The sequence below is a fragment of the Rhamphochromis longiceps genome, linkage group LG16, assembly GCF_057381845.1.
Source record: "Rhamphochromis longiceps isolate RC_006_pf linkage group LG16, R_longiceps_female_GT1.1, whole genome shotgun sequence".
In the NCBI taxonomy this organism is placed as follows: Eukaryota; Metazoa; Chordata; class Actinopteri; order Cichliformes; family Cichlidae; genus Rhamphochromis; species Rhamphochromis longiceps.
Genome location: NC_140572.1, coordinates 38,196,458 through 38,224,456, shown reverse-complemented (window position 1 = coordinate 38,224,456; position 27,999 = coordinate 38,196,458). Strand labels below are relative to the sequence as shown.

The 27,999-nt window shown below is 44.9% G+C and overlaps 1 protein-coding gene across 1 annotated transcript; it reads right to left on the bottom strand.

The window, feature by feature from the left end:
- Positions 1-1,697: 1,697 nt before the first annotated feature.
- Positions 1,698-26,222, bottom strand: fn1a (fibronectin 1a). Its single transcript, XM_085383467.1, has 49 exons — positions 25,894-26,222; positions 25,106-25,231; positions 24,857-24,991; positions 24,478-24,609; positions 24,231-24,368; positions 23,221-23,379; positions 22,585-22,782; positions 22,257-22,439; positions 21,526-21,702; positions 19,316-19,471; positions 18,791-18,919; positions 18,382-18,525; positions 15,711-15,832; positions 15,421-15,589; positions 15,153-15,338; positions 14,897-15,025; positions 14,672-14,761; positions 14,393-14,587; positions 13,059-13,337; positions 12,244-12,507; positions 11,935-12,029; positions 11,442-11,610; positions 11,252-11,338; positions 10,974-11,165; positions 10,155-10,427; positions 9,486-9,600; positions 9,333-9,409; positions 9,151-9,240; positions 8,782-9,048; positions 8,571-8,687; positions 8,276-8,440; positions 8,037-8,192; positions 7,838-7,951; positions 7,471-7,740; positions 7,107-7,318; positions 6,627-6,714; positions 6,344-6,529; positions 6,179-6,268; positions 5,896-6,087; positions 5,719-5,808; positions 4,963-5,071; positions 4,624-4,840; positions 4,244-4,414; positions 4,014-4,152; positions 3,692-3,853; positions 2,868-2,993; positions 2,602-2,708; positions 2,373-2,492; positions 1,698-2,243 (listed from the first exon to the last, which is right to left on the bottom strand). Exons 1-49 carry the CDS (start codon positions 26,021-26,023, stop codon positions 2,175-2,177), a joined length of 7,506 nt encoding a protein of 2,501 aa, XP_085239593.1. The 5' UTR covers positions 26,024-26,222; the 3' UTR covers positions 1,698-2,174.
- Positions 26,223-27,999: the final 1,777 nt, after the last annotated feature.

Here is a 27,999-nt window from a genome sequence, read left to right as displayed (position 1 = left end):
ACCTGATTGTTCTCTCATTTTAGTTATTGTAACATTTTTAAATGGCTGTACAATAAAAAAAAAAAAACGCTACTAGGATTTTATGTTTTTTGTGTGATTTCAGATCAGTTGCATTAATACAGTATGTCAATGAAAAAACAACTAAATTCAGACCCGTGAGGTTGAGCTATAAAGAATGATACCAAGCAAGGCAGGGGAAACAATAAAATAAAGCAATTTAAAGGTGAAATACAAATGTAAAATCAAAAATGGCCAGTTATATTTTGGACCTCAGAGGGTTAACTCAGCAAATCATGAAAAATTAGGCTTAAGTTTTTGTTCATGACAGTGCAGATTTCTGACATGGTGTATAAATTTAAGCATGTAACAATTTGATTTTTTTCTAACAAAAAAGTATGAAACGCAAGTGAGACTCTTTGTAAACGAACCGCCCCATAGCTTTGTGGATTTTATACTTCTTAGGCTACATATTATATATTTATTATACAGGCTGTACAGTACATAAGATCAAAATCTGCATGTTTTATGTAACTAAAGCGTTTAATTATGTGAGCTGCAGAAAATAATAATAAACTATATTTATATGAAAAACGCGTTTACTTACTGCATTTGAATTATTGTAACAATATGTAACCACCTCCATATGTGTCTGAAAAAAAAGGCTTTGATTTTGCCACACCAGAAAATTTCTCTAGATCCGCCCCGCATGATTCTCTGATTTAGGCTTTTTAAACAAAGTCTTTACCAAGGTTTTAATAGGTAACTGACTAAAACTACAGCGTTTGCTGACCAAACTAAGTAAGTAAAATTTCACTGAAGTAAAAGTGACTTCAGGCACTGTATAAAACAAGAGATAACTAGGAATGAATTCAGTCTCACTAACAGGCATGTGTTTTTATCAGTTTATTAAAAAGATCAGTCCACAGTAGTTCAGAGTCTGGCACCAACAACATAAAAAACAAATGAATCAAAAATAAAGTGTACACCCTAAAATAGCACTGAACAAAATGCCTGAATAACAAGGGATAAATAAAAGAACTGAATTAAAAAATAAAAAAACACTAAAATGTAATCCACGGGGAAATGATGGTGAATTCTCCAACTTATTTTTGAAACAACAGTTACATTTCTAGGTGAGCCAGTTCTGGGTTTACTTTTCAATTTTTTATAGGTTCTATAATTTGTACTCATATTGCTGATGACGACCGTCTGCATGGTGAATTAAAGATTAATAGCAGACACATCAAAAGTAACAGAAAGGCTGTTTCCAATCTTTCTGTCATTTAAAAAGATCAGCTGATCTTCAAACTAGCAGACCACAGATATACACAGGATACTTACAGGAGTGCTTTCCTCGTAACAAAGGGAATTACACTTCACTACAAAGAATGTAGATTCATGCTAATAAAAACTGTCATAGCAGTTTTATTTTAATCGGATTGTGACGGTCATTTCTGTATATGTCACTAAAACTGACCCACAGGAGCTAAAAGTTATTTTGGGGGTACAATAGCAATACTGCATGGCTTTGAAACTGCCTTTGCAAAACAGCTCTCCCTCTTTCTATTGATATGGAAGGACCCACAAAATGCATTCCACCATTATCTAAATGCATTTGAAAAAAACGGATATGGCAACAAAAGGTGGCTGCAGACATTTAGAGATTTGCATAAATGCATTCTGTGTTTGAAAGAGGAATGTTCTGAAAACAAAAGCACCAATACAACGGTCAAAACACACATAACAATACTGCTTCTGTGTGTGTGTGTGTGTGTGTGTGTGTGTGTGTGTGTGTGTGTGTGTGTGTGTGTGTGTGTGTGTGTGTGTGAGAAAGAGAGCGATTTAGGGAATGAACGTTCAAGGGGGTGAAGCAGCAGGATTTGTGCTCTGACAGATTTGTCTAAAATTACTCTGATGGAAGAAATCCCTGGTTCTGTTGAAGAAAAGAGGCTCAAAACCCACAAAGAAAGCTGCTACAGGTCTTTGAAAGGCACAAGGATTGGAGTAGAAAAGTGTTGTTAAGGCACTACAATTTGGTGGGAAATAATTAAGGCACAAATCTGATGGAATATTTCCTTTTCACAAAAGCGAGCGGGGGCTTCCATCTTGAAGCGATGCTGACGCTGTTAGGGATCTCGTCATTTTGTCCTCCTTTACTCGTACTCCTTTCGTCTCTACTCTTGTGGGCTGATAGCGTCTGCAAGCAGCTCCGGCCTCAAACATTCAATCGGACACTGGATGTTCTGGGGAACAGAGAAGGGCACGTCACAGGGAGAAGGGAGAGGAAACATGCATGTTGTATGGGCTACAGCTACATTTTTATCTGATGTAAATCTTCATTGGAACGATTACTATTAGAAAAAGACACTGACCAGTTTGCGAAGAGCATTTTCTCTGTAACGATCAAAGACGTCTGGGCGAACAGGCTGGAGGAGGTCAGCCTCCAGCTCAGGCTGCCCTCCTGGCCTCCTGCAGTTCTCACATCGCCAGCCCTGAAGAGAAGAGAGAGAGATGTTGCTCACACACACAGCCAGCCTGGCCTTGAGTGCACACAAACACCTTTAAAGAGCTTTAAAGCAACACTACAGGTGGCGTTCTCACCTGTAGTCCTCCATAGCAAGTACAGGTGCAGATGGCTCCCTGGTACTCCTTCTGCCACTGCCTCCCGACCTGGTACATTTTCCCATCGTCATAGCAAGTCGACTCATCTGGAGAAGGATAGAAATTAAAGAAGCATGAGAGTAAACTCAACACGTTAAAAAAATCCTGACATAGACCTCGTCACTTTATTCACACCAAACGTGTTCTCGTATCATTAACCTAACACGACACCCGGCTCTGGTGTGTGTCCGGCAGTCAGCACTCACGAGGTTCACATTTGAATTCTCCTTTGCCGTTGCCCAGACAGGTGCAGCTCATCATGTGACCATCCTCACCGCGGCGATCCCACCTTTCTCCAATAGGGTAGTTATTGCCGCCATCATGGCACCACTCTGAAGAAGGGAGAGGCAGCAAAGAGAGGGACAGACACGGAAAAAGAAAGGGACGAGGAAATGATGCAGAGAGGGAGTGAATGCACAGATGTGCAAAAGATGAAGAAAGCAGTTCATCAGTCGAGCCCATTCACAGATACATATTTATGCAGCGTGTGCAGACACATAATAAATATACAGAAAAATGAAATGCTCTCAGCTTCTCATATCGTCGTGTTAGCTTTGCAGTTATGGACAATACAAATAACTGAGTGCGAGGCTCAGTCGGGCAGATCAGTTTGATGTGAGGTTTTCACAGTTTGCAGAGAAGGATCAGAGGGATCCACATGGGCAGGCTACAGCTGACTCACACACAGTAAAGTCATTTTCTTTATGATTAACTGAAACAGTAAATACATTTAAACCTGAGGCAAAAAATGTTCTATGCAAAGGTCTATTTCTCATTGCCGTGGCTGCCCATGCTGACATTTTATTACTGCATGCTGCTGCACATCCACTGATTCTATGACTCAGGAATTTATAATGTGCATAAAGGCAAATGGCATCATTTTATGTGTTTAACTGAATTTCCATTTGCTTGTTTTATGCCTCCCTATTATAAATTCCTCGTGTTTAAATCACATAGAATTATTACTGGACTTTAATTCCATGGTAGGGTTTTGCAAAGCATGCTGGGATGGGGTTAATAAGCCACTCACTGGATGAATCACACCTAAAATGCCCACTGCCCAGCCCCAGGCAGCGGCACCACAGCTTGAAGCCCGTCTCTGACATGCGCTCCCACTCTGAGCCCACTTCATGGTAGGTGTGTGTGAACGTGTCGTAGCACACGTCCCGTTTGGGGGTGATGGGGATGCCACCTTTGAAGACAAAAAACCAATTTTTTTTATTGCTCATTAAGAAACTCATCGGGTTATTGATTTAATATTTTCCCATTTTTCACTTCAGACTCTTTGAATCTTTTCTACTTTTCAATTTTCTGTGATCAAAGAATAAAATTGCGAGCGTAAACTGCTGTACCAGCATCGCCAGCGATTACGACTTCCTCCAAAACCTTCTCTTTAGCCCCGCCCTTCATGGCCTCCACAATGACATTATAGGAAGCTCCAGACGTCAGTCCAATCAGAGTGGCGCTGGTGGAGTTGCCAGGGAGACGCATCTGTGTGGAGAAAGATAAAGCAGCTGAATGAGGAACGTCCTCTCATATCAAACGAGCTCGCGTGTGGATGTGTGTGCACACGCGTCTGTACCTGGAAGCCTCCTTCCTCCAGGTCTGTGATAGGATTACAGGACACCTCGTACTCTGTCGTGTGAGGGATGGGTTTCCAGGAGATGGTTGTGATTGTCTGAGCTTCTTGGGGAATCTCTGTTTCACTGTCAGAAAAACCAAACGCGAGACCAGGCAGAGGGCCGTCGCTCACCTACAGGAGCCACATGGAACAAAGTGTGAGCACATGAATATTAATTAGGGTCATGTATTTGTACCTGCTCTGAAATCAAAAACCAGCATGCATAAGACATAAGATTTGTTTTTACTTTGATTTCATCAAATAAAGCTGATGTAACGTGTTGGAGATGCTTTCACTGCTTTACTGAAACAAGATTATAGCTACGTCAGGGCCTCACCCACCTTGACCAAAGGTACTCTGTTTCCATCAGGGCCTGCCACAGGAATATAAATTAAGGGCTCTTTGAGAGTGGGTCTCTGGCCTTCCTTGGGTCCACTGTAGGGGCCGAATCCATTATTGGGGCCCAGACCCTGATACTCTGTATAGATATGCTGACCCTGCTGGCCTGGCTGGTTCTGGCCGCTGGTGCCAGCCAGGTGGACGTGGTTGGAGTTAAAACTGGAGAAACAAAAAGAAAGGGATGATAAAACAGCAAAAACCAAGAGGTGCGAAATCAGAAAACACTGTTAAGGTGGTTAAAGAAATGTCCTTCCTTTCCATATGACTGTGGCAATGCTTACATTTTGTCGTCAAAGGACTCGGGAACATCCAGAATGTCAGTGGTGGGGCGATGAGGAACAGGAAGCTGAGGCAGCTCAGGGAACAACAGCTGAGAATCTGGAGCTGGTTCTGATTGGATCAAAGACAAACGTGTGCTGGCTGTTAGATTCTTAGATTCCAGTACTTAGGTTGGATTGGTTTCATTGTATAACGGTTAAAAGAGCTTTGGACGGCTAAACTCAGACCCTCCGGCAAGCATAAATTGCCCAACATATTTACAGCAGTGCTGCATGGCCAGCAGAGGGCAGCACAGCACAGCTCATGTAGCAGTTATTACTGCTGGTTTTGTCTGTCTGAGAGAAGTTACTCTTAACAACAATCGTGAAAAATAATCAAAGTCAAAGTTCTCATTACATCATCTAACTGCTGCAAGTGGGAAACTTTAAAAAAACAACCTTTAAGGCTTTTATTTAATGGTGTAATCTGTAAGTCTTTGTAGAAGTACTCATGAACTGAGTATATTATTCCACAACACCATGTCCCACCTTCAGCATATCACATTTTAAAAAGTTGATGGGAATAGTTTTTCTTTTTTCCCTTTAATGCAAGAGAAATAACTTTGCAATGTTCAGTTTCTCTTAAGTGATACCAGAAGTCAGAATAAAAGCGTTTAATACATTCGACACACAGTGAAACGTAGAAACATCTGTAGCTGAACTGTAACAAAAGAAGTTACAGTCGATAAACGACTGCAGGTGGACAACGTCTGCACTTACGGGTTCTGGCTTTCCCCACCAGCGGTGTGCTTCTCAAAGCATTCTGCAGGGCTACGATCTTAATGACATACTCCGTTCCTGGTTTCAGACCTATTGTCAAACAAAAAGTCAAAAAGATTCATCTTTTTTTTAAAATAAATGTTTACATGACATGTAGTAACACTCATGCACACTTACCATTGATGGTAACAAAGTCCTGGCCTGCATGGGGTCTAGGAAGGACCTCTCGAGGCACACCACCCGCCTCCTCATAGGTGACGTAGTACCCTGTAATGCCTGGGCTGCGTGACGGCTCCCACATGAAAGAAATGCTGTTCGGATTCAGGGAGGTGAAGCGAATATTTGTGGGTGGGATGACCAGAGGCTGAGCTACAAGACAGACAGAAAAGTGATTACTCAGGAAATATGGAGAAAGTCTTTCTTAAGTAAATACATAATACTGTGTGATGTGCACAGTTACCTGTGGTCGCTGTGAGTGTGAAAGGTACGCTGCGCCCATGTCCTTTCAGCGTATAGATGTTGATCTTATAACTGGTGCCAGGCTCCAGACCTAGAGTGTGAATACAGACATGTTAGCGAGAGTCTGTATGTGCAGAAACACATGTTTAACTCTGCTGTCTCGTACCTGTAATAGTGTATAAGCGCAAATCAGGGCTGATGGTGTTTTGGATGGGTGTGTAGCCGGAAGAGGGGTGGGTGGGCGTGGCCTCAACCAGGAAACCAGAGATGGGGTCTGGCTTGGCCCGCCATGTCAGCGTGATGGTGGAATCATTAACATCAGCGATACGCACACGACGAGGCGGGCTGATATCTTGAAGCAAAGCAGCACCAGAGAAAAAGTATTAATAAGATGGAATAAAAGCAGCTCCTCATTTTTATGCGTCAAATTATCCATCTTATAAACTCACTCTCCAGGGTGGTGACCTCTCCCAGGACGGGCCTGCTGGTTAGAGAGTTCTTCAGCGCATAAACGTTGACTTCATAGGTGGTTGCAATCTAACGGGACCCAAAGAGATACGGTTACATTCTCCACAAGGCTGAGAGTCAAAATAGCGACTGAAGCTGCGAGATTATATGTCTGTGCATGTTTGTGCACAGGTATGGGTGTGCCTGGGAAAGCCTCGTTAAACAGAGTCGTTATCAGCAAGTGTGCAGACCTCCACGTGTGTGTGCTCGTGTGTTACTGCACATGTAAACGCACTAAAGCTGATCGAGCGGGCTAAATGCTTACAATTACATCATGTACAGAATTATTCCCAACTTATCAGTGAGCACATTTTTCTTTCTCGTCTGGTATCGATGCTTAAGAGAGACTGAAAAAGTGTCAGTATCTGTGATGGCTAAGCTATTGAAGTTTAAGGCACTGGAAATTTATTTAATTTACTCACCATGAGCCCAGAAATGTGTGCCTGAGTGGTGTCTGGGGCCAGGTTGATCTCTTTGGTAGGCCCGCTCTTGTTCTTTGGATTTACCACCACACGGTAGCCCGTGAGGCCCCTGAGCCCTGTTAGCTGATTGTCCTGACCCGGCATGTCCCAGCGCATAATGAAAGAAGTAGGGCTGACCTGGGAGAACTGGAGGTTAGTTGGAGGAGAGATTGCTGGAAGGAGGGAAAAAAGAAAAATAAGTGTTATTAGGAAACAGAAGAGGAAAGCTGTGTTTTTCACTTGAACTGCTGTTTCGCATTAATTAGAAAGCTTTGACGCTGGAAAATGTTCTCAAACATGTAGTTATAAATGTTCCCTTCCCTACCTGTAGCTTGTGTCCCAACCACGGCTGTGCTCTCTGTGTCATCGTACAGAGCAATGACCTTCACGGTGTATTCGGTGCCGGGCTGGAGACCGTATATGTCGGCTGACTCGGCTTCTCCTGTGGGAGCAGGAAGCAGCTCTCTCTCCCCCTCCTCAGAACTTGAATAAAACACTCGGTAAGACGTGACGGTTCCCTCGGGACTGTCCCAGGTGATCCGCAGTGAGGTTGAATCAACGTCTGAGAAGGTCAGGTCTTTGGGGCGGTCTACATCTAAAGGGAATGAGAGAGGATAAGAAAGACAAGTATGAGAAGGTGATGTCGTTTAAGTAAACTTTCAGTTAAAAGTTTCCACAAGGCAAATCCTTACTCGTTGAAGCCGTCACCACCTGTGGAGAGCTCTCCCCGTCTTGTACTTGAGCAACCACACTAAAGGTATACTCCGACGTCGGCATCAGGCCTGAAAAAGTAAACTCTGTCTGATCTGGAAACAACAAAAAAGGGAAAATCAACACGGCTCAAAGTTTACAGCTAAACTTCACAACACGCTGTGAATGTGGGAAACGTACCTGGAGCCACCACCTCGGTAAAAGATGGTCCCAGTCCATTTCTAGGAGCCCCAGTCACCCTGTAACCCTTGATGGGGCCTGCGGCGGGGCTCCACCTTACTGTGATGCTGTTGTCATTCACATCTGTCACCTCCATCTCAGAGGGAGAGTCGACACCTGCAAGAGAAGAAAACAGATGTGAAAAGGAAAGTGTAACGCTGTTATGTCTCAGAGAGATTGTGCACTTTGTGTGTCCGTACTTGTCTTATGAGTGACATAGATTGGGACGCTGGATGCGGGGCTGTCTCCTCTGCCCGTCACAGCGTACACAGTGATAGTGTAGTCAGTTCCAGGCTTCAGGTTAGAGATTGTGGCGGTGGACTGAGAGCCAGGAACCGTGAACTCCTTAGGATTACCATGACCACCTGAGGCAAAAAGACCTTCCGTTTGCAAGTGTAACGATTTACTAATGACTGGCCAAAAAAATTTGCAAAAAGGAATAATATAGTCAGAAAAATATACAGTTCTTGGTACAAATTAAATCTGTAAGTCTACCTGACTCTCCATGGGTGATCCTGTAGTAGCGCACAGTAACTGGGGGAGCAGCCCAGCGGACAGTGATGCTTGTCGGGTTCGAGTCTAGCACTTCCAGGTCAGTGGGAGCATCAGAGACTGGACAAAGACGCCAGAAAGAAAAATAAATACATATCCGACGTGTTGGCGTTAACGTCGTGAGTGGATAAAACATTGAAAGTGGCGTTCATACTTGTTTTCTGTGTCCCGCTGAGCGGCAGGCTCTCCTGTGTCCCGCTCACGGCGAAGATGTTGACCAAGTACTCTGTGTCAGGAGTGAGTCCTGTCAGAGTGAAGTGCTTCCTGGACGGGGGCAGCCTCTCGTCTTTGGACCTCCCACCCGTCACCATCTGGTAACGGATGCGGTAGCCGCTGATCTTACTCTGCGGAGCGAACCAGTGGATGGTGAAGGAGTTGGTCATGATCTCAGAGAACTGCAGGCCAACGGGTGAGTCCAGAGCTGCAGGTCGGGACAAAGAAGGATAAAGATGATTTCACTGGCTCTTATGATGCCAGTGGCTGATTCTAGGCTGATGCACAGTTGCTCCTGACTTAGAATCACCTGTTTTCTGAGAGCCAACCACAGGCGAGCTCTCCCTCTCCTCATAAACACACATCACGCTCACCAGGTACTCGGTGTTGGGCAGCAAATCTGCAGACAGCAACAACACCACAGATGTGAATGCAGCCCTTTCTTCTGTGACTGTACCTGGCTTTGTGTTAATCATGATTACTACAGCTTACTTCTTAGCACCACACTGTTAGCCGTCCCTCCTACGCTGGTCTCTGTGATCTCATCTTCATCATCGATGGGATGATACCTGAATGATACAGAGACCGACATCAGCTATATTCACAAGCTACTGCATGAGGACATTTTTGTGTTTCTTCACCTACCTGATACGGAAACTGTTAATGTCAGCAGTGTTTGGGACTGGGGGAGAGACCCAGGTGACCTCCATGGTGTCTGGCCCGACCTGCCCAAAGGCTAAATCAGTGGGAGCTGGCACAGCTGCGGGAAAGACAGAGCAGACTGTTGGATTTATGAGATTTCTTATTGGTTGTGAAACGGGATTCGGGAAATTTAATAACTCCACGAAAGGATGCAAGAGAAAAGACAAACATAAGGGAACAACTAAAAGAGAAAGTGAAATATTTACACGACCGTCTTTTAAAAGACGAGTCTGTGATGTGTTTGTGTGTCAGTGCAAATCCTCTTCTGAAGTTTTACAACATCTTCAAGCTGGGAGAACAAGCACTGTTTGCACTGGTGGGGGGTGGGAGGGCAAGCCTTAGTATGATAAACCTCTCAACTAATACCAGATGGTCCCCACACACACACACACACACACACACACACACACACACACACACACACACTCAGGGCTATTAAACTGACAACAAAACACGCACAGCAGTTACATCAGCAACCTAAAGGTTTCTGTTGTTTAAAGAGCCGTGTCAAAGGTTTAATGAGAGCTTTATTACATTATATAACCTAAACAGTGAATTCACACTGAACGTGTGTGTTTTTTTAGTTCAGCTTGGTAGAAACACGGCTCTTACAGGTCTGCTGAGTGAGCGTGGTGGGCTCGCTCTCGCCATTCTCCGTCAGAGTGGTAACGCTGATGTCGTAGTCGATGCCCGGTTCCAGTCCGTAGACCGTGTACTGACCGGTTGTGGGCAGCACCTGGTCTTCAAAGATCGGCACGCTCTCGCCGGCTGCAACTACAGTGATCCTGTAACCAGTGATGGCTTTGGTGTCGAACGGTGTCCAGCGTAGACTGATAGTGGTGTCGCTCACATCCTCAAAGCTGAGGTCAGTCAGCTGTGGTACTTCTGGATGGATGGGAAGAGATTTGGGGGCAGAGAAAGAAAGAGAGAAAAACCCAGAAACGCCAAACAAAGAAACAAAGAGCCAAACGTGAGGAAAAAGAAAAAGGAGAGAAAGGATACAAACTGGTTAATCTGGGCCACAAACACTGGACTTCCAGCAGGGTGACACTGATGGAAGCCCTAATGTTAAGTTTGCGTCTCCTGATATACAGATATATATATCACCAAATGGTAATATACCTATGTTACCATTTGGTGATATATAAAGTTAACATTAAAAGCATTAGTGTTACCTATGAGTCACTTTAGCATAGGCACTTAGCTGCTGGTGCCTATGCAGAGAGCAACAGTTTCAGAAAAGAGCTGGTAGGTGTTAAAAGTTGAAGGTTGATGTTTTATTTGAAAACATCAACCTTCAACATGTTGCTTCTGCAGCTGATTAGAGAATGACTTTCCATACATGCACATCCTGTCTGCATGGACTGATGGACCGGGAAGAAAACCCATTCAAACCTCTGAGAGGCCTTCTTATGAAATTAAACATCTCACCTGGTGTAATGACAGTCGATACCGGAGTGCTCTCCATCTCATCTTTAACAGCGACAACACTGATGTTGTACTCCACACCAGGGCTCAGGTTTTCCAGGGTGCAGGAGTTCTCACCACCTTCCACAAATTCCTCCACACTGTTTCCTTGTTGTCCGTCAGTGGGAGTGCATGTCACTCTGTACCCGGTGATGTCTTAGAGGGATAAGGTATTTAGTTGTTAGACTGGCTATTCATGATTTGCTTGTTGGGATTCTTCTTTTTATTGCACATGTGTGTACCTGGAGTACTGGCTCCGTTCCATTCCACTGTGACACCACCGGTGCCTGGGTTAGGCTTCAGATTGAGATCGGTTGGAGGAGACAGAGCTGGAGAGGAAAGAGGATAGAAGATCAGAGGAGGACGTGTGGAAAAAGAATGCAAAACAGAGAAAAAAAGGTTTGGAAAGTGGAATGAAAAGAGTCCACTTACGTGTGACAACGCGGCGTGTGATCGGAGTTCCCTGCTCGTATCCATTAATGACCGGCTGGACGCTGTAGGTGTACTCCACTCCTGGAGTCAGACCGGAAACGTAGATACTTCCTGACTCAGAGGTCACATCTCTCGGGGCTTCCCCACCCTGACTGGGCCGTACTGTCAGCTGAAAGATAAATGCACACAGTCAGACAGACTGAGCAGAGGAGGTAAAGGTCAGAGGTCAGTGCTTTCCCAAGAACACTGAAGCCAGCAGAACATTCTCATCTCTGGTGCGACATCTTCTAACCAATCAGATATATCTCAGAGGGTTCAAGTTCCCATGTTAGTAGCTAACTCTGAGAGGCGCACACTCAAGTAAGAATAACTGGAATGTGCTTTGCACAGCAAACAGGAAAATGCATTTAAACAGTCAGAATTACAGACGTAAAGAAGAAAACCTGCACCCAAAAAGGCAAATGATGCAAAAATATACTGTAAGTGAGGGTACCTTGTAGCCAACGCGGGGAACTGGAGTCCAGGTGATTATAATGGAGGAATCAGTCACATCAGTGTTGAAATGAGGAGCATTACCCATCGCTGGGGCTACAAACACAGAAGGTGAAGGTGTGTTCTTATCAATTTTAGTGTCTTGGAGTATAAATACAGCAAAAACTTCCAATATTCATGCTTTGGTGTTTGAAGGAGGCCACGCCTCATTGACTCGACTTATCCAGAAAAATCTTTTTTAATAGCAAAACGCACAAAAGTTTGAAGTATAAGCTCGGTGGCCACAAAGCTCAATGCACTGGATACTCACTGGTTGTAAACAAAGCTGTCTCTCCCGCACTCATGGTGTTGGCTTGCTCCGCGTGCAGAGTCACTGTGTATTCGGTATCTGGCTGCAGGTTGAGGAGGGTGTACTGGGTGAGGCGGGCAGGCAGGCGCAGCTGCTTGGGGTTGGAGCCCTCAACAGTGAGGAAGAGACGGTAGCCGGTAATTTTGGCACGGGGTGCAAACCACAGCACCACTGCACTGTCCTCGGTCACATTGGCAAAATGGATGTCTGTGGGGGCATCGGGCTCTGAGAAGACAGATAATGAACACTGTTAGATTCAGAGCAGTTTGATCTAAAAGACTGTCGGGAGCAGTATGAACAGTTTCAGTTCTGGTAAAAAAGCCATTCTTGTTTCACGCTTCATCTCCGTCTGCTTTATCCCATATTCAAACAGCCAGTCGTATCAAACCATCTTCAGAAACAAAGGGTCCTATAACAGATGGAATGGCCCCCGCAGAGCCCCCACAGTCTGGACCAGAGCCCAGGCTGCTTGGAAGAACTAAATCCCCAGACGCCCTGACAAAATGCAAAAAACTCTACCACAGGAAATACGTGCCACTGGAAAAATAAGCACTTGTTTATTATGGTTTCTGATCAGTAATCATGATTTCATGCATTTGTAGGATAACTAAAACATGTGCACATTGTATTGTCTGTTTCACAGTGTGGTTGTGTTAGGGTTAATGCCTCTTTACCCAGATTTTAGTCATGCAAAGAAGAGAGGCTGTGTGTATTCACATCCAGTTTTGGCATGTAAATGATTTCCCTGTAGTCTGGAGGCCATCTGTCATACTCACTGGTAGATTGCTCTCCAATAAGTGGCAAACTTTCGTGTCCATTATGAACAGCATAGACACTGAATCGGTACAGTGTTCCTGGCTGTAGATGCGTCACTTCAGTGTAGGCGTTCTGACTGACGGGCAGATTCATCTCTGGCTGAGAAGAACCAGACTCATCGACGGGCATCACGGTGACCCGGTAACCAGAGATTTCACCAGAGGGTCTGGACCAAGTCAGAACGATTTTTTTGTCAGACACCTCAAAGAACTGCAGGTCGGTCGGGGAATCCACTTCATCTGTGGGTACGACACAAACAAATGTCAGTATGTGTTCTTTAAAACTGAAGTTAGACTAAAAACGTTGGGTTAAAATGATTTAAAAATGCTGAGCAGAAAAAAATGCACGTATAATGCAATGGATGGAGTCTGTGATCACTCAGCACATGCAGCTGAATGTGTATGACCATCTTCCCCTTAATAAAGGAAACATGCATTTGAGGGAAGAACCCAGAGAGCCTGACTTCTTTACCACTTATAGGCAGGAGACAAAAGTGCTGGACAAAATTAGTAAGAGAAGAAATAAATCTGACCCGAGCAGAATAAAAGAAGGGAAATAACACAAACCAGATCAAGTTAAGTAGTTGGCGATTTGATTCATAGCAAACTTTGAGTTATTGTACAAAGTTTTTTAGGTTGGGTCTTTGCAGAGCCCCGAATGTCGCTCTGAAGCTAAATGACTACTGCATTTCCAAAAACATCTGACCTTCATTGCTTGTTGCATAAATCCAGTCTAATCCAGCTGATGTGTTTAACATGTGTGTAAATAATTATAAATGATTCCTGTTACAGGATGCTCACTGAGACGAGTACTTCCAACCCTGCACCCAACCCCAATGGCAACCAACAAACAGCCTAAAACTGACTAATATGAGCTGCGGTGTGAGGTGGAGTTTCACTTTTCTGCCTTATATTAAACTCGGTCAGCTAATTTACACATCTTCAGTCCATCACACAAACTGTACACACACTCTTCCAACATCTGTTTGACCTGGCAGACTAACAGGTTTTACATAACTCCATCCCAACAGCTGTGAACTCAGTGACTTGACTTGCCTTGGAAAGTTCGTCTTGCTTCTACTGAGGATTGGAAACAGGCATAAATCTCTAAATACGCCACAGGACAACTTGCAGGTTATGATAGGTGCCCTCATGGCAAGTGTATTAATTCAAAATGTATGGAGGCACAGGCGGAAGATCAAATTATGATATGCAAAGATTAGAGGTGCTGACATGAACCATCGTGGATTATTCCTTACATCTTTTAGACCAATCAGCCAGTAGCACTCATTTACCTGGCAGTGGTTCCCCAGAGGTGCTGACTTGTACAAAGATGGGTTCACTCTCCAGGGTGTCCTCAATGGCGTAGATGCTGATGTTGTACAGGCTCCCTGGTAGAAGGTCACTCAGAGTCACGGACGTTGCTGTATCAGGGAGATTCAGCTCCGTGCTTTCACCTTCTACTGATGGAGTGTAGACCACACGATAACCTGCACAGAGGAAGAGGAAACAGTTACCCGTGTGTAGGCAGATGAGTTCAATAGCCAGCGACTGAAAATGTTAGCGTAGCTTACCAGTGATGGGAGCCAGCGGTTTTTCCCAGCTGATCATGATGGATGTATCTCCCACTTCCCCCACTTCGTGCTCCTTGGGAGCATCAGGTACTATGAAACAAGGTGTAAAAACGACGTTATAACCACTGTGGTGTGCGTGTTGATGCATGACACGAACTGTATCTCAGTGCTGCATTTAGTTGTAAAATCAAGGTGATGATGACGACAAATAATGTGTGTTCGCACCAGTTGTTTGTGAAGTAGTAAGAATGAGGTTGTCCTCTCCTCCCTCAGTGACCTCATAGACGTTAACAGTGTACTTCCTCCCAGGGAGAAGCTCATTAATGTTCACAGAGGTAGCTGTGCGGGGCAGATCTGACAGGAAGGAAATATTTTGGATCAACAAATCTGTGACGAACGAGGGAATTGCTGTGATTCTGAAATCAAGCAAAACGTCAGATTTTTTTGATCTTAAAGTGTAAATATCTGTATCGGCGCCTACCAAGAACGATAGGTTGTCCAGTGCCTTGTCCCTGCTCGATGAGCTCGTACTCCACTCTGAAACCCGAAACTGTGTCCGAGGCAGAAACCCAGGAGATGACGAAGCTGCTGGAGGTAATTTCGGTTACAGACTCTGAGATGTCAACCACAGGCGGAAGAGGGGTGGTCTCGCCTTGTGTTGTAGCCACTACAGGGAACGTCATTGATTGGTTATTCAGGACAGTCCCATACACATTCCTCCAAAACCATCAGTGACTTCGTTAACTTACAGGATCCATAAGTGGTGGTGAAGTCAAAACGTGTGACCTCTTTGCGCCCAAAATGCAGCACGCTGATCAGCTGACCCTCGTAGGTGATGCCGGGTTTCAGACCAGAGATGGTGTACGAGTTTAGATGGCCAGGAATTGCCACCTCCCTCCACGGGCTGTGAGAGTTTTTCTGTAAAATCACATGAGATGTAAGATCTGAGGGACAGTTTACAGGCTGACATTGTTTTAATGGTTAATTAAGTTTAGGCCAAACAGGGAGGAAGAGGAAACATCTCCAAAAAAACCCTTACCACTCTCCATTTAAGGATGTACTGGGTGATGTGTGCAGACGACTGGGCGTTCCACTGAATAGGGTGGGAGTCTGGTTGGTTTCCAGATTCTGCGATGATCACCTGGACGGGACGGTGACCACCTGAGACAGAGACAGAGCTGCTTTACCAGCCGCTGTGCAGTGAGTGACCAGTGTGCAGGAGAGCAAGCACATCTGTGCTCCAGTGTGGGATATCATTTTGTAAAACCAATGGCTTTATATAACCCAGTTTAACAGCGAGTGGGTGTGTGGGAGGATTTTCCTGAACACGGCAGAGAAAAAGCGTGAAAAACTAGCAGGTCTGTGTGAGATTCCAGCGCAGACTCTCAACAGTTTCTGCTTCCACCGTAGTTTAAGATTTTTCCTGTTGTCTCAGAAGCTAAAAAAGTGCAAAAACATGTTAAAAACTGACACTAGTATGAAGCTTGTAATTCTCACACAGTGTAATTTGACATACAGAACTTATTCCTCCACTATGTAGTCTCTTTTCCATCCAAGAAACATGTTTCGCTGCTTAATTAACCAACAAATTTCCCCATATTCACCCAAACAACAGTTACCACCTGAGCCGTCGCATTAGTGCTCGTCTGTGAGGGGACAACCACGCTGTGGTGAGATCTGGTGGTCATTACACCATCTGAGAGAAAACTGTAAGGGTTTGAGTCTGCACTATAAAAAGCTGCAGACGTGCAGGAGTTCACCGAACGATGCACAAATTATACAAGATGACTTTGCAGGTTAGAAGACACAAAAGAAGAGAAGTGGTATAAGCAGAGGCAGAAATCCAAAGGGGATACATCGAGTCATCCTGAATGTAAACAGAAGTCATGTGGTGCGCAGACTCCTGACATAAGCTGGGCTCATAGAAACTGGTAGCTTCTATAAAGAACTGAGGTTTTCTAACTGCTTTTTCCAAATAGCAGACCTGTAATCACAGTTTCTGAGCAAGTGGCGTGGTTAACCATAAGTTTCTAGCAGATACGCAAACCTCAAAAACAATCTGGGACCTATTACTGCCTATTACAACCCCACAGGCCACTGGCGAGGGTAAGGGTTATACAGAATCAGATGTGGGAGGTGCACGAACGGATGCACACTCACTGCAGAGCGGCTATACAACGAGCCTCACAAATGCGCTCTCCCCAGCTTTACTTATGTCTCTTTAACGTACAAGCATGTGCATGCAGACCTGACCCTTCACTTTTCACACTTAGACACAACATTCATTCTTGATACCGACAGACGCACCGCGAGGTGGTGATAAGGACAGCGGCAAAAGGAAGTCATTCTGGGAGTCATCCTAACAATAAGAAATGCATCAAAAGATTCAATTACACCCCAGACAAGAAGACGTAAACAAAGATGGCAGACAAGAAAACATATTTTCTAGATCTTATCAACGCATGTGCCAAATCAGAAGCTTTAGAAAGTCCTGCAAGACTGTTGCTTTTCCATTTTTACCTTTTATGGTTTTTCCCAGTTCGAGTCTGGATCTGGTTCATGCTGCCCTTAAATCTTAGCACGCTGTATTTTGTATGCCAAAGAGCATGCATGCACATGCGCGCACACGCATACATGCACACACACGCGGAGCTAGTTCACAGCTGGTTGCGATTATGGCCACTTACAGTAGAACGATGCCCTACATTTCGTATCTTCTGTCAACCTGCTTCAGATACAGAGCAAACCAGTAACAGTCCATTTAAACCTGGAACAGTCACCATTTGCACAAAGTTACAGCCTCACTTGGAACTAACCTGATAAATTTATCCAAGCTGCAGGAGATGGAAATGTTTCTGCTCCTCGAAACACTAAAGCCACCACACAAGCTCACACGTGTGCATGACTCTTTTCTTTTATAGAGTTGGAGAAAAGTTTGGAAAAGCACCTGAAAAACATTAAACGTGCACGACAGACACACCGGAGTCTGTTATGAAGGTAATAGTGATAGATTATAAAAGGGAACACAAAGTGTACTAAGAGGGAACTTAAATCCAGCTAAAATCTGTGATTTTGAAAGGTGTGTGCTGAGATTACGGTCCAGGTAACTGAATGTGAAGTAGTGTCTTGCTCTGAGTGACGCTGGTTTAAACTTTACGAGATGAGATTTGAATTAACGTGACACCAAAATCCACAAACTGAAACCTGCTGTTCAGGGAGCTCGGTGTGCAGTAGGTGTGTCTGGGCTGGATACGCGCTCTGCACTGTGGCGTTTGGTACAGCTGTAGCAACAACACAGGGGCTGTACCACATGCTGGCAAGAACAAAGGCTCAGAGTGGGGGTGCACTCGTAAAAGAGGAAATCACACCCACTCCCGGCTCTGTCTACTTCACATCAAAGTCAACAGCCTCTTTCCCAAAGGGACTTGAACAAACATTTTTCAAGAGTTGGAGCACAAAGTGATGCTGGAAAAGGTGCCCAGGTGAGGAAAAAGCGAGCATGCTCGGGACAGGCGAGCGTGTGATAGTCCTTTACGGCTTCCTGTTATTCTTTGGACTTTTAATAAACTGAAAATGTTTTTTAAGCTGAAGTAAATTAAATCGCACTCAAAAATATTTGTATCACAGTCCTGGGAATTTTCCTTTGCTCCTGCTGTTACAGCCGCACGTCAGCCCAAAATATACGAACAAAAGCACATTTAAAACCTCACCAGGGTACGTCTGCTGGGGCTCGCAGCTCAGCTCTCCAACACCATTGCCATAGCAGTAGCACTTGTACATGATTCCATGGATGACTTTATCCCAGGAGTCTCCAATCTGATAAAAGGCTCTCGTCTCTGGCTCCTGGCACTGGTCTGAGGGCACAAAGCAGAAGTGTAACAGTATGCAAAAAACAAGGGCACTGAAACTCATGAAAGTCATATATATTTACAGTTCAGAGCCTGCACTCGCTGTGAGTTATTATATTTTAACTACTAATAAAAATTAAGAGGATTCTCCGTCCATTTAACAAATACGCAGCATAAGCTTAGTCGATAAGTCGTGTCTGTTCTTCGACCCTACACTGAAGCAAGGATTAGGATGATTGGAAAAATGCAAAGTGTGCAATGACAAACCCACCAATGGCGTCACACTTCCAGCGGCCACGGCCTTGGCCAAAGCAGGTGCAGTTCATCATGTATCCCTCATCGTGCCGCTTGGTGAAGGTCTGGTTAACCTCGTATGTCAAGCCATCCACGCTACACTGGTCTGAAACAGACATTCAACAAAATGCTGAGCACCGTTTGTGTGCAGTGCAGGGTTTGTGTGTGTCTGTGTGCAGTGTAGGGTTTGTGTGTGTCTGTGAGCAGTGCAGGGTTTGTGTGTGTCTGTGTACAGTGCAGGGTTTGTGTGTGTCTGTGAGCAGTGCAGGGTTTGTGTGTGTCTGTGTGCAATGCAGGGTTTGTGTGTCTGTGTGCAGTGCAGGGTTTGTGTATCTGTGTGCAGTGCAGGTGCAGCTAAGGGCCCATAAAGTGCAGCTGTGCAGGTGAGGGATTTTTATCTAGCACGACCTTTCACCTTTACACTCAGGGAGATCTAATACCAGTCTGTAGCCCCTTGCTTGTTGCCACGGTGTATCCTGCAGCTACACGTGTGGACACCTACCGTTTAGCTGAGAGTAAGCAATGCAGCTCCATTCTCCTCTGCCATTGCCAACACAGGTACACCGCATCATGTGACCCAGAACCTCGTGACGCTTGTCCCACTGGTCGCCTACACGGTACATCGCCCCTTCATTCGATGTGCACACCTCTTCATGAGCTGGGACACACAAAAGCAACTGAATGTTACACCTGCTGGTCTTAATGGGGAGGAAATACTAAAAAAAATTAGATGCACGGATCCACACACACACACACAGCATACTTTTATCATGATCAAAACAAACACATTAACATGACCGATGCCCTTTGGACATCACTGACTCAACCCTGCTATTACTGCACAGGGTGGGAGAGGATGCAGACCCCACAGAATACCTGTCTTTGTCTCCATAGCAAAGAAAATTTGATTAAAAGCTAGAAACAGCTGTCGTGTGCTCTCGTATGTATGAAATCTGCCATAATTAAAGAGAGTGAGTGGTTTGGGTTTTTTCCAGAGAGATATACATTTGAAAAAGTGTCTGATGCAAGTAAAGACCTGCTTCCATGTGTGAGCGTGCATGTGTGGAAAGAAAGCGTGTGGACTTTTTTACTTTACTGCATTCTGATTGGTCGATTCTGACCAATCACTGCACATGAAGGCTGTAGCTAGGACATAAGTACAGGAATGATTAGAACGTGGCTTAGGAAGGCTTTGCTGTGGGTTTAAATAAATTAAAATATTTGCATGTTGTATGTCACTAACACTAAACCTTTGTGTATGCTTTTGTTAAAAACATGCAAAAACTTTCATACGAATTCTGTTCAAAATAAATATGCATGAAAGCCTGAGTGAGTAAATGACGAGAAGCTATTTTTAGTTTCTCCCTGATTCACAACAAATGGGTCAGCGCAGCGAGCAGCTCTGCATGTTTGATTTGGGAGATTTTTCATGTATTTATTTATTTGACTAAACTCCGGATATCCTTTCTGACACAAAGGGATCTGTGTCTCTTCCTGGGACTGAACCACAGGTCTTTCATTTCTTAAGTGGAAAGTTCAAAATTGAGCCAAAAAAAAAAAAAGACACTCATTTTTTTGTCCATATATATGTGTTTTTGTTTCTGGGTTCAGTGGTCCTGACCAGTTGAAATAATTAATTATATTGTTGGATTTTTGTTTGAATTCATGCTGGACGCGTTTCTACCCTCACAGTTAAAATGAGCCTTTCCTTCAGACAAACCCATTAACAGCTGCCTAAATGTCAGTCTGCATTCCATCAGCAGTCATCTATTTAAAATTAATAAAACTAATAGTCTTTAGTGTAATTTAAACCCTGATTTGATGACTTCAAAGTGGCTATTTAAAAAGCTTCTGGCTGATTTGTGGGAACTAAATTAAATTCCTGCCAAAGAGATTTATCAGCAGCTGAGAGGCTGATTGCAGTTTAACCAGGCACGGGGGCTGAATTTGAGAAAGGGATTACTTTGTTTTGTTTGGTTTTTAGATTGTGGATCTAACCAAGTAAATGATGACATTTGCATAATGGAGGTTAAATTCTGACTGTGGGTCACAGCTGGAGGCTGTCCCGCGGGCACACGGCAGACGGTGCAGAAAGCTTTGAAGAAGATTGCCACAGGTGGAGGCGAGGGGGCTCCGGACCTGATTAAACGTCACCATTAACACCTCAACGACCGTGTTTGTTTTGACGATGCCTGTGAAGTCATTACTGTCAATATAAAGGAGCCCTGCGCTCTGAATGTATTCACTGCGATGCCAAAAACACACATTTGTTGTGACAGCTCAGCTGCTTTGTATAAAGTGACTTTTACGTCTCCAAAGTTTAAATTGATCAGATTTTTCTCTTTTTACAGCACGATGGCACCAACGCTATCGCTGTCATTACTGCTTCAGACATTAGTGTGGTTTTAACGACCCCTCCCACAGTTTCACTGGCTTCAGTCTCCTTTGTTACCCACAGAGACTAAATGGCACCAAGCTGTAAACAAAAGGTGTAAGAAGTGTAAACAGATTTTGCCTGTGATATCAGCGCAGGCTGCTTTCTAGCATCACGCTGATAATCGCCTCCATGCTAATTCAATCAGCTTTAAAGGTCAGGTAAGCATTCAGACTGGGGTGGAGGTTAGACTTTGCAATTAGCAATTAGCTGCCATCATTGTTAGGAAACTGCTGAGCCACGAGCTAACAGCCCTCTCTCACTCTGCACACACTTACCCGCCATGGGACAGAACCCGAAACGCCGCTCGTCATCATAGTTTGTTGTGGTGCCGCACCACTTCATGCCATCCCTTCGTCCATCTGCGGTACAGTCGGTATAGTTTCTGCCATTGTAGAGGAAAGGGAACTGGCAGAGAGCGCCGTTAGAATTACCGCCACGTGTTGCCACAATTGCTAAAGAAGAAGAAAAAAAGCAATAATAAGTAATAAGTTTAATAAACATCTCCTTGACAGACTGTGCATCTTGCTTTGGACGCAAGCTTGTGACAACTGGGCAAATGTAAACGTAGCAGCTCATTGTTAACACGTTTCAGGGTCTTTGTTTAACACATTAGGAGAACAGCAGGTCTGGGTGCTGCAATGAAAACCATCTCACAGCTGGCCAGCTGCCTGTCATTACACAGGAGGAGGCACATGGTCAGCTGCCTCCTTCTCACTGCAGCCTCGCTGTTATTGCACATCAGAAAACCTGTATGAGGTCTTAAAGTTAAGAGATGGGAAAAGCCTCACATTTAAAGGAAACATGTCATGTTCACGCCCTTTTGTTTGATTACCTGCACTGACCAGGAGATGCCCTACTGTCGATAAAACGCAACTCCTGTCTTTTTCAACAGCGCACACTCATTTTCTTCAAATATCAAAGACATGATATTTCTATCTGAAGCACACAATCACCACCACAGAAGAAAAAACATGTCAACACGTCAGCGCTCCAGTGTTTAGCTCACCGTTCTTCTCTGTGCAGAAAGAAAATTTCTGCTCTGTCTCGAAGTCAGACGAGGTGGAGCACCACAGCTGCCCGTCAGCACGTCCATCGGAGGTACAAGAGTGGTAGGTCTTTCCCTTGTAAACAAAAGGGAACACACAGGGCAGACCACCGGAGTTGCCACCGTATACTGGAGCAGGTCCATCTGAAGGAGGACGGGAAAACAAACAGAGGCATAAACACCACTTGAGAGTCGTTTTTGTATGTCTGACTGTGCCGTCAGCCTAATTATGCTTAACTCTGCAGGTGAACTTTGTAATTTGCAAATTTGTAAAGAAATAATTCATTACCCCATGGGTTGCAGCTGGACCCGGTGCCAAGGCAGGTACAGATCATCTGCGTAGTTCCCTGTTTCTTAATCCAGCGCTGGCCAACAGAATACATCAGCCCTGTCTCCGTCTGACAGGCTCCATTCTGGGCATGCTCGGGCACAGCGTCGGGCTGGTAGACCACGGGGTGGATGTTGGTGACAACACGGGAGCCAGTGCCTAAAACACAACACGTTACACCAGTCAGATATCAGAGCAACAGCTCAAGTTAGATAAAAAGCACGAATAAAGAACAACTGAAATTATTAGTAGTTCTAAAGACTTACTTCATGTGCATACATGAGTCAACTTAAGTATATGAGTAACGCCTACACTACAATAAAAAGACTGTCTTACTGTCTCTAAGTCACAATGAGCATGTTTCTGTCTCACACCCTGTCATCACTTTCCCCCTACATTTGCACATCTACTTTCCATTTCTGCCTCTGCTTCTCATGAGGTCACGATCACGAGTTCCAAGCTGCGTTTTTCTCACTTCATCACTTGGACACTTGGCACCTCTTATCTCTCTCGCCTCACAACATGTGTCTCTGGTACGCATTCCTCTCCTCGCACAGAGCCAGGGAGAATAGACACAGGGATATTGTCAGTTCTCACCCAGGCCCGTGGTGTGAAGTGAGGCATGTCGTTCGCACTTCCACTCTCCTCGGCCGTTCCCCGTGCACAGACACTTGAGCAGGTGACCCCGGGCGTCAGTCTTGGTCCAGGTATCTCCAATACGGTAGGAGGACAGAGTATCCTGGTCATTACAGCGATCTAGGAGAGAAGGAAATGAGAAGTAGAATATAAAATAAAAGGAAACTCTAAGCAGTCTGGTGACTTGGGGGAAACTCTCTGCAGCGACTGAGTGGGGCCTGAATCACTGGCTAGCAGCTGGTTGCATGTTTGTGCACACATGGGGAAATTTATTGATGAACTCTATGAAGTGTCAGAGGCCACCCTGAGCACTTGGATAAAACAACAAACTAATTGAGAAAAGCATTCATTATTACCTGATGCACCAGCCAACATAATAAAGGACTGGAGTGACGGTTTAAACTGTCGACACAGCTGGAAAACATTTCCTCCCCAGCCTCTTAAAATTCTCCAAGAAATAACAAGCTCACTTTATCATTAGTCCTTCTTAGAAGACTCCATGCTACGTGGATGGCATTCACTGAGGGTTTAAAGGATGTGCAGACATGTGTGATTCAAAACAGCAGCAATAAATTCAGATTTTCTGCTCGTGTGACTTTCTGAGGGTCGGCAGACAAGCTTACGTATCCATGGAGATCATGCAAAACAAGAAAAATCTCGAAAACAAATGAATAAAAGTAGGACAGCAGGAAATTAGATGGCTGCCCCTTCCTGAGGATGGTCCTTACAGAGGTTCTTCCTTTTGAAAGGGAGTTTTTCCTTCCCACTGTCTCCAACTGCTTAGTCATAGTTGCTTGTCTGATTGCTGGGTTTTCCCTGTATTACTGTGGGGTCCTTCACTTACAGTATAAAGCACCTAGAGGCAACTGTTGCTGTAATTTGGTGCTGAATTTCATTTTTCTTAGCTAAAGCTGAAAGCAAAGCAGAAGTGTAGATGGGGCAGACAAAGCAAAGCAAATAAGTTGTCTCACTCCTGGAGGTGCATGTGATGCGTCCATTTCCCTCCCCGACGCAGGTGCAGTCCATGACCATCCATCCCTGATACGGCTTCTCCCACGTCTCCCCAACAACATACGATGCTCCCGCCGAATTGTCGTAACAGCGCTCAGCTGCAGGGTACAAACTCATTAATTACTTGTTCAGCACTGTCTATGAAACACACATATGGCTGATGCAGAAGAATGCATCTGTTAGTCACTGCCTGTCTGAATGACTCACCAACAGGTTTGCAGGCCCACTCTCCTTTGCCGTTACCCAGACAGACACACTCCAGCATGTAGCCTCCTGTGTCGTGGGGTCTCCTCCAGGTGTCACCGATCTTATATGAAGCCCCGCCCTCATGACAGCGATCTAGGTGCAGAGAAGGAGAAGACATGATTTTAGAGATGATTTCAGGCTCATCAGCATAAGCAAACAAAGGGAACTGAAAAAATGTGATGCTTCATTATTTAACCACTAACTGCAAATAGCTGCATGGCACCAGGTTCTAATCAAATGTGGAGAGCGTGGGGGGTTAACCAGTTTACTGTTTGGCAGTCCTAGACGTGTGGTCTGAGGTTAGAGCAGTTAAAACAGGCACACAGTATCACACACTTACTGGCAATGGTGCAGCTGATTTTGCCCCTCCCAGATCCAATACAGGTACAGTCCCAGATCATGCCGTCCTTGGGTCTCTCATAAGTTTCTCCCACAGTGTAGTACCGCTCGTTGACTTTATCGTGGCACCTTTCCTCTTTAAGAGCAACAGCAGAAAAGATGTTTTTGGTACATGTTTTGTTCTTTTCTCAGACAGAAGTGAAGAATAGATGTGATTTTTGTGGACGCAGCTAACAGCCCACAAACTAACCTTGGGGTTTGCTTTTACACTTGATTCCTGCAACTCCGTGGCAGGTACAGACCAGAGTGCTGTCCAAAAACTGCCGCTCCCACTGTTCATTGATTCCATAGAACTGACCATTCTCCATACAACCCTCTGACACGTGAAAATGGAAACAAGACAGAGAGAAAAAACAATTGAGTGATACAGATCAAAGCTGCTTGGTAAAGATTAAAGCAAGAGATCTTTTTAAAATTTGAAAGACAAATGCAGCCACTGGAAACTTGTCCAGCCCCAACCACAGCTAAAAACAGACACGGGACTTCTCTCCCACACAACGATAAGCAAACCCTAAATTGGAATCACCACTCTGCTGGAGGACAAGGCTTCTCCCCTGCCTGTGAAAGTGCCTGGATGTGTTAACTTGACTTCAAAGGAGCCTAATGCCGAGTGATAAATCACTTGCACAGCGAATAATAACCTTCCACTTTTACTCTCTATCTCCATCTTCTTTGTTCACATCTGATTCCCTTCCGACTTTTTCCAGCTTTTAAACAGATGGCGTGCTTTGTATTTTCATTCCCTTCTCATTCTTAGACCCAGTCTGGGGAGGACAGGAGGTTTTCTGGTGACTGAGGTTAATCCAGAGTTTTATGACTGCACAATCCATCTGTGGACCCCCAAGGACCCCCCTCCCCCCCCAAAAAAAGTGCGCAAACTTTGCAGTTTAATTAAAATGTCCTCACCCCCACCCCCCACTCCGGCCTCAGATTGGAAGCTCACAGGCTGCTACACTCACTCACTCACAAACGGCTTACCTTGAGAGACTGAGGGGACGTGATGCTGATGCGCCTGACGCCGATCCCTGTGCGTCCCTCTGGGCATACAGTTCACTGCGCTCCCGATACACAGGGCAACCAGCACCCTGGCGATGGTGCTGCCAGTCATACTGTCGAAGAGTGACTCAATGAAAGCAGAATGAAGCTGCAGGTGTCCCGCTGTTATTATATGCGTATATGAAAGTGTTATTTCAAATACACCCAGAGAACTCGGCTCCAATCAGACTGTGCGCTTTCTGCCGCGTCCCAGCCTGCTCCCTCTGTCCTCCTCTGCAGTCTGCGGCCCCAGTGTGCAGGTTACCACTCTGTGCTGGGAGTGATTTATCTGGGCATGGCTTACTTTCAGGCGGAGGAGGGAGGTGCAACAATGAGAGGGACTACCCACGCAGACGTGGGGCAGGCAGGCTTTTGCGAAACAAAGATCATTCATATGTAATGTTGCTTTGTCTTGCTTTTGCTTCGTTTATTTGTTTGTTTGCTTGTTTGTTTTTATGTTTGAAGAAGAATTGCTCTAAAATAACCTTTCATCACGCAGATTACCAAACTTAACAAACTGTGTGTGGGGGTGGGAGTGGGAGAGGTGGGGACTGGTGGTTACAGGGGAGCAGCACTGCCTCTAGGTTCAAGACCAAACTTCGCCTCTTTTCTCCAGAGATAAAAAGCATCTCATGTGAAGCTTCTTCCTCTGCTTCATTTGCACCAACCAGACTTCGCTTTCCTGCAGGGCACTGATGCAATGCAGTGTTTTGGCATATAGGTTTTATACAGTCTGAGCAGCGATCTGCAGGAATTAGGTCACATGGCGTCAGTGTCTGGAAAGTCTCCAGTAGCCTACAGTTTCAGTGTCTGGAAAGTGTTTGTGTCCAGGTGTTTTACTGAAACGAGTCCACTGTGATACAGGCTAACTCCTGTAATGTGCAAATCCAGAGGTTTGCCATTCTGTCTCACCCACCGTCCATCCTCTTGATTCGTAGCTTCCACATTTCATTGGTTTTTGATTGGATTTAATTTCGGTCGAACTCACAAAAAGCAAGGATTACATCTGACCAGGAGTTTCTTTTGGGGATTGCTAACGGGGAGCGGCGGCACTGCAAACGGATACCTATCTTTAGAAGAAAAAAACTCCAAGTGAATCAGACTTTTGTGTTTTTTACAGTGAAATTAGAATCTGGAAACTTATTCAACGTCAAAACTTAATGGTTTAATAAAAGGAAAGCCCTCATAGTTAACTGCACCCAAGTCTCCAGCTTAGGATATTAACCGCATTAACAGCTTTGATTCGACAGCAGTTCTGCTGCGCACTTAGCTTTTATGTGGACATGTCCTGAAATGTAAATGCAGACATCTTTATGGTACAAAGACTGGAGTTACATGGGTTACCGCTTGATGTGTACTTCACGCTCCAGGCCCTGCTAGAAATGAAAAACAGCTCACAGGGTGTCATTATTTCCTCTGCGATGTCATGAGCTCAACAGTTACAGCAGTAAAGCAGATTAATCGGCAGCCAGCTGGTAATTTAAGCCAATCAAGCCACGGTGAAATGTGAGCGAAGGCGCTCTGACTGCGATGTTATGTGCGTCAGGAAATCTGGGCACATTTTTGAGGCGTTAGAGAGATTTTATGTTGGCATCATTTGGCTCTGTGACATCTGTCGTAACACTTCATTTTATTGAGCATTTGCTTCACACCGGGAGACAGTGATTAGTTACAGGGGAACTGATTATGATGCACCACAGTGTGCCCGTTACGTTTTGGCTCATGCATGGGAAGTTTGTCGGCGTGTGCTGCATGACCGTAAACGTATTTTCTTTTCAAAAATTTAGAAATATGAAACAGATTCAACAGCTGTCAGCATAAAAGTCCGAGTCATTGTATGTCGACATACACGGACTCGGCTGCTGATCAACAGACACACAGGTCATCCTATCCCATGAGCTGAATCCAGTGTTTCCGCAGAACTGAGGAAAGATCGCTCCTGAGCGCAGAAAGCCTCACATGTGTTTTTGGTTACGGACCGACAACATGATGCGCTGTGCTTCTTCGTCTCTCCGTATGGCTTTGGGACAGCGAGCTGTTCGTTCTTTC

Bases quoted from the DNA above. Each gene is read 5' to 3' on its own strand.
- fn1a (XM_085383467.1), bottom strand. From the start codon at position 26,023: ATGACTGGCAGCACCATCGCCAGGGTGCTGGTTGCCCTGTGTATCGGG. The intron at 7,952-8,036 runs GTACGTTTCCCA...TGTTGTTTCCAG, and splicing joins TACCGAGGTGGTGGCTCCAG to ATCAGACAGAGTTTACTTTT. The intron at 3,854-4,013 runs GTACAGCAGTTT...TTGTCTTCAAAG, and splicing joins CGTAATCGCTGGCGATGCTG to GTGGCATCCCCATCACCCCC.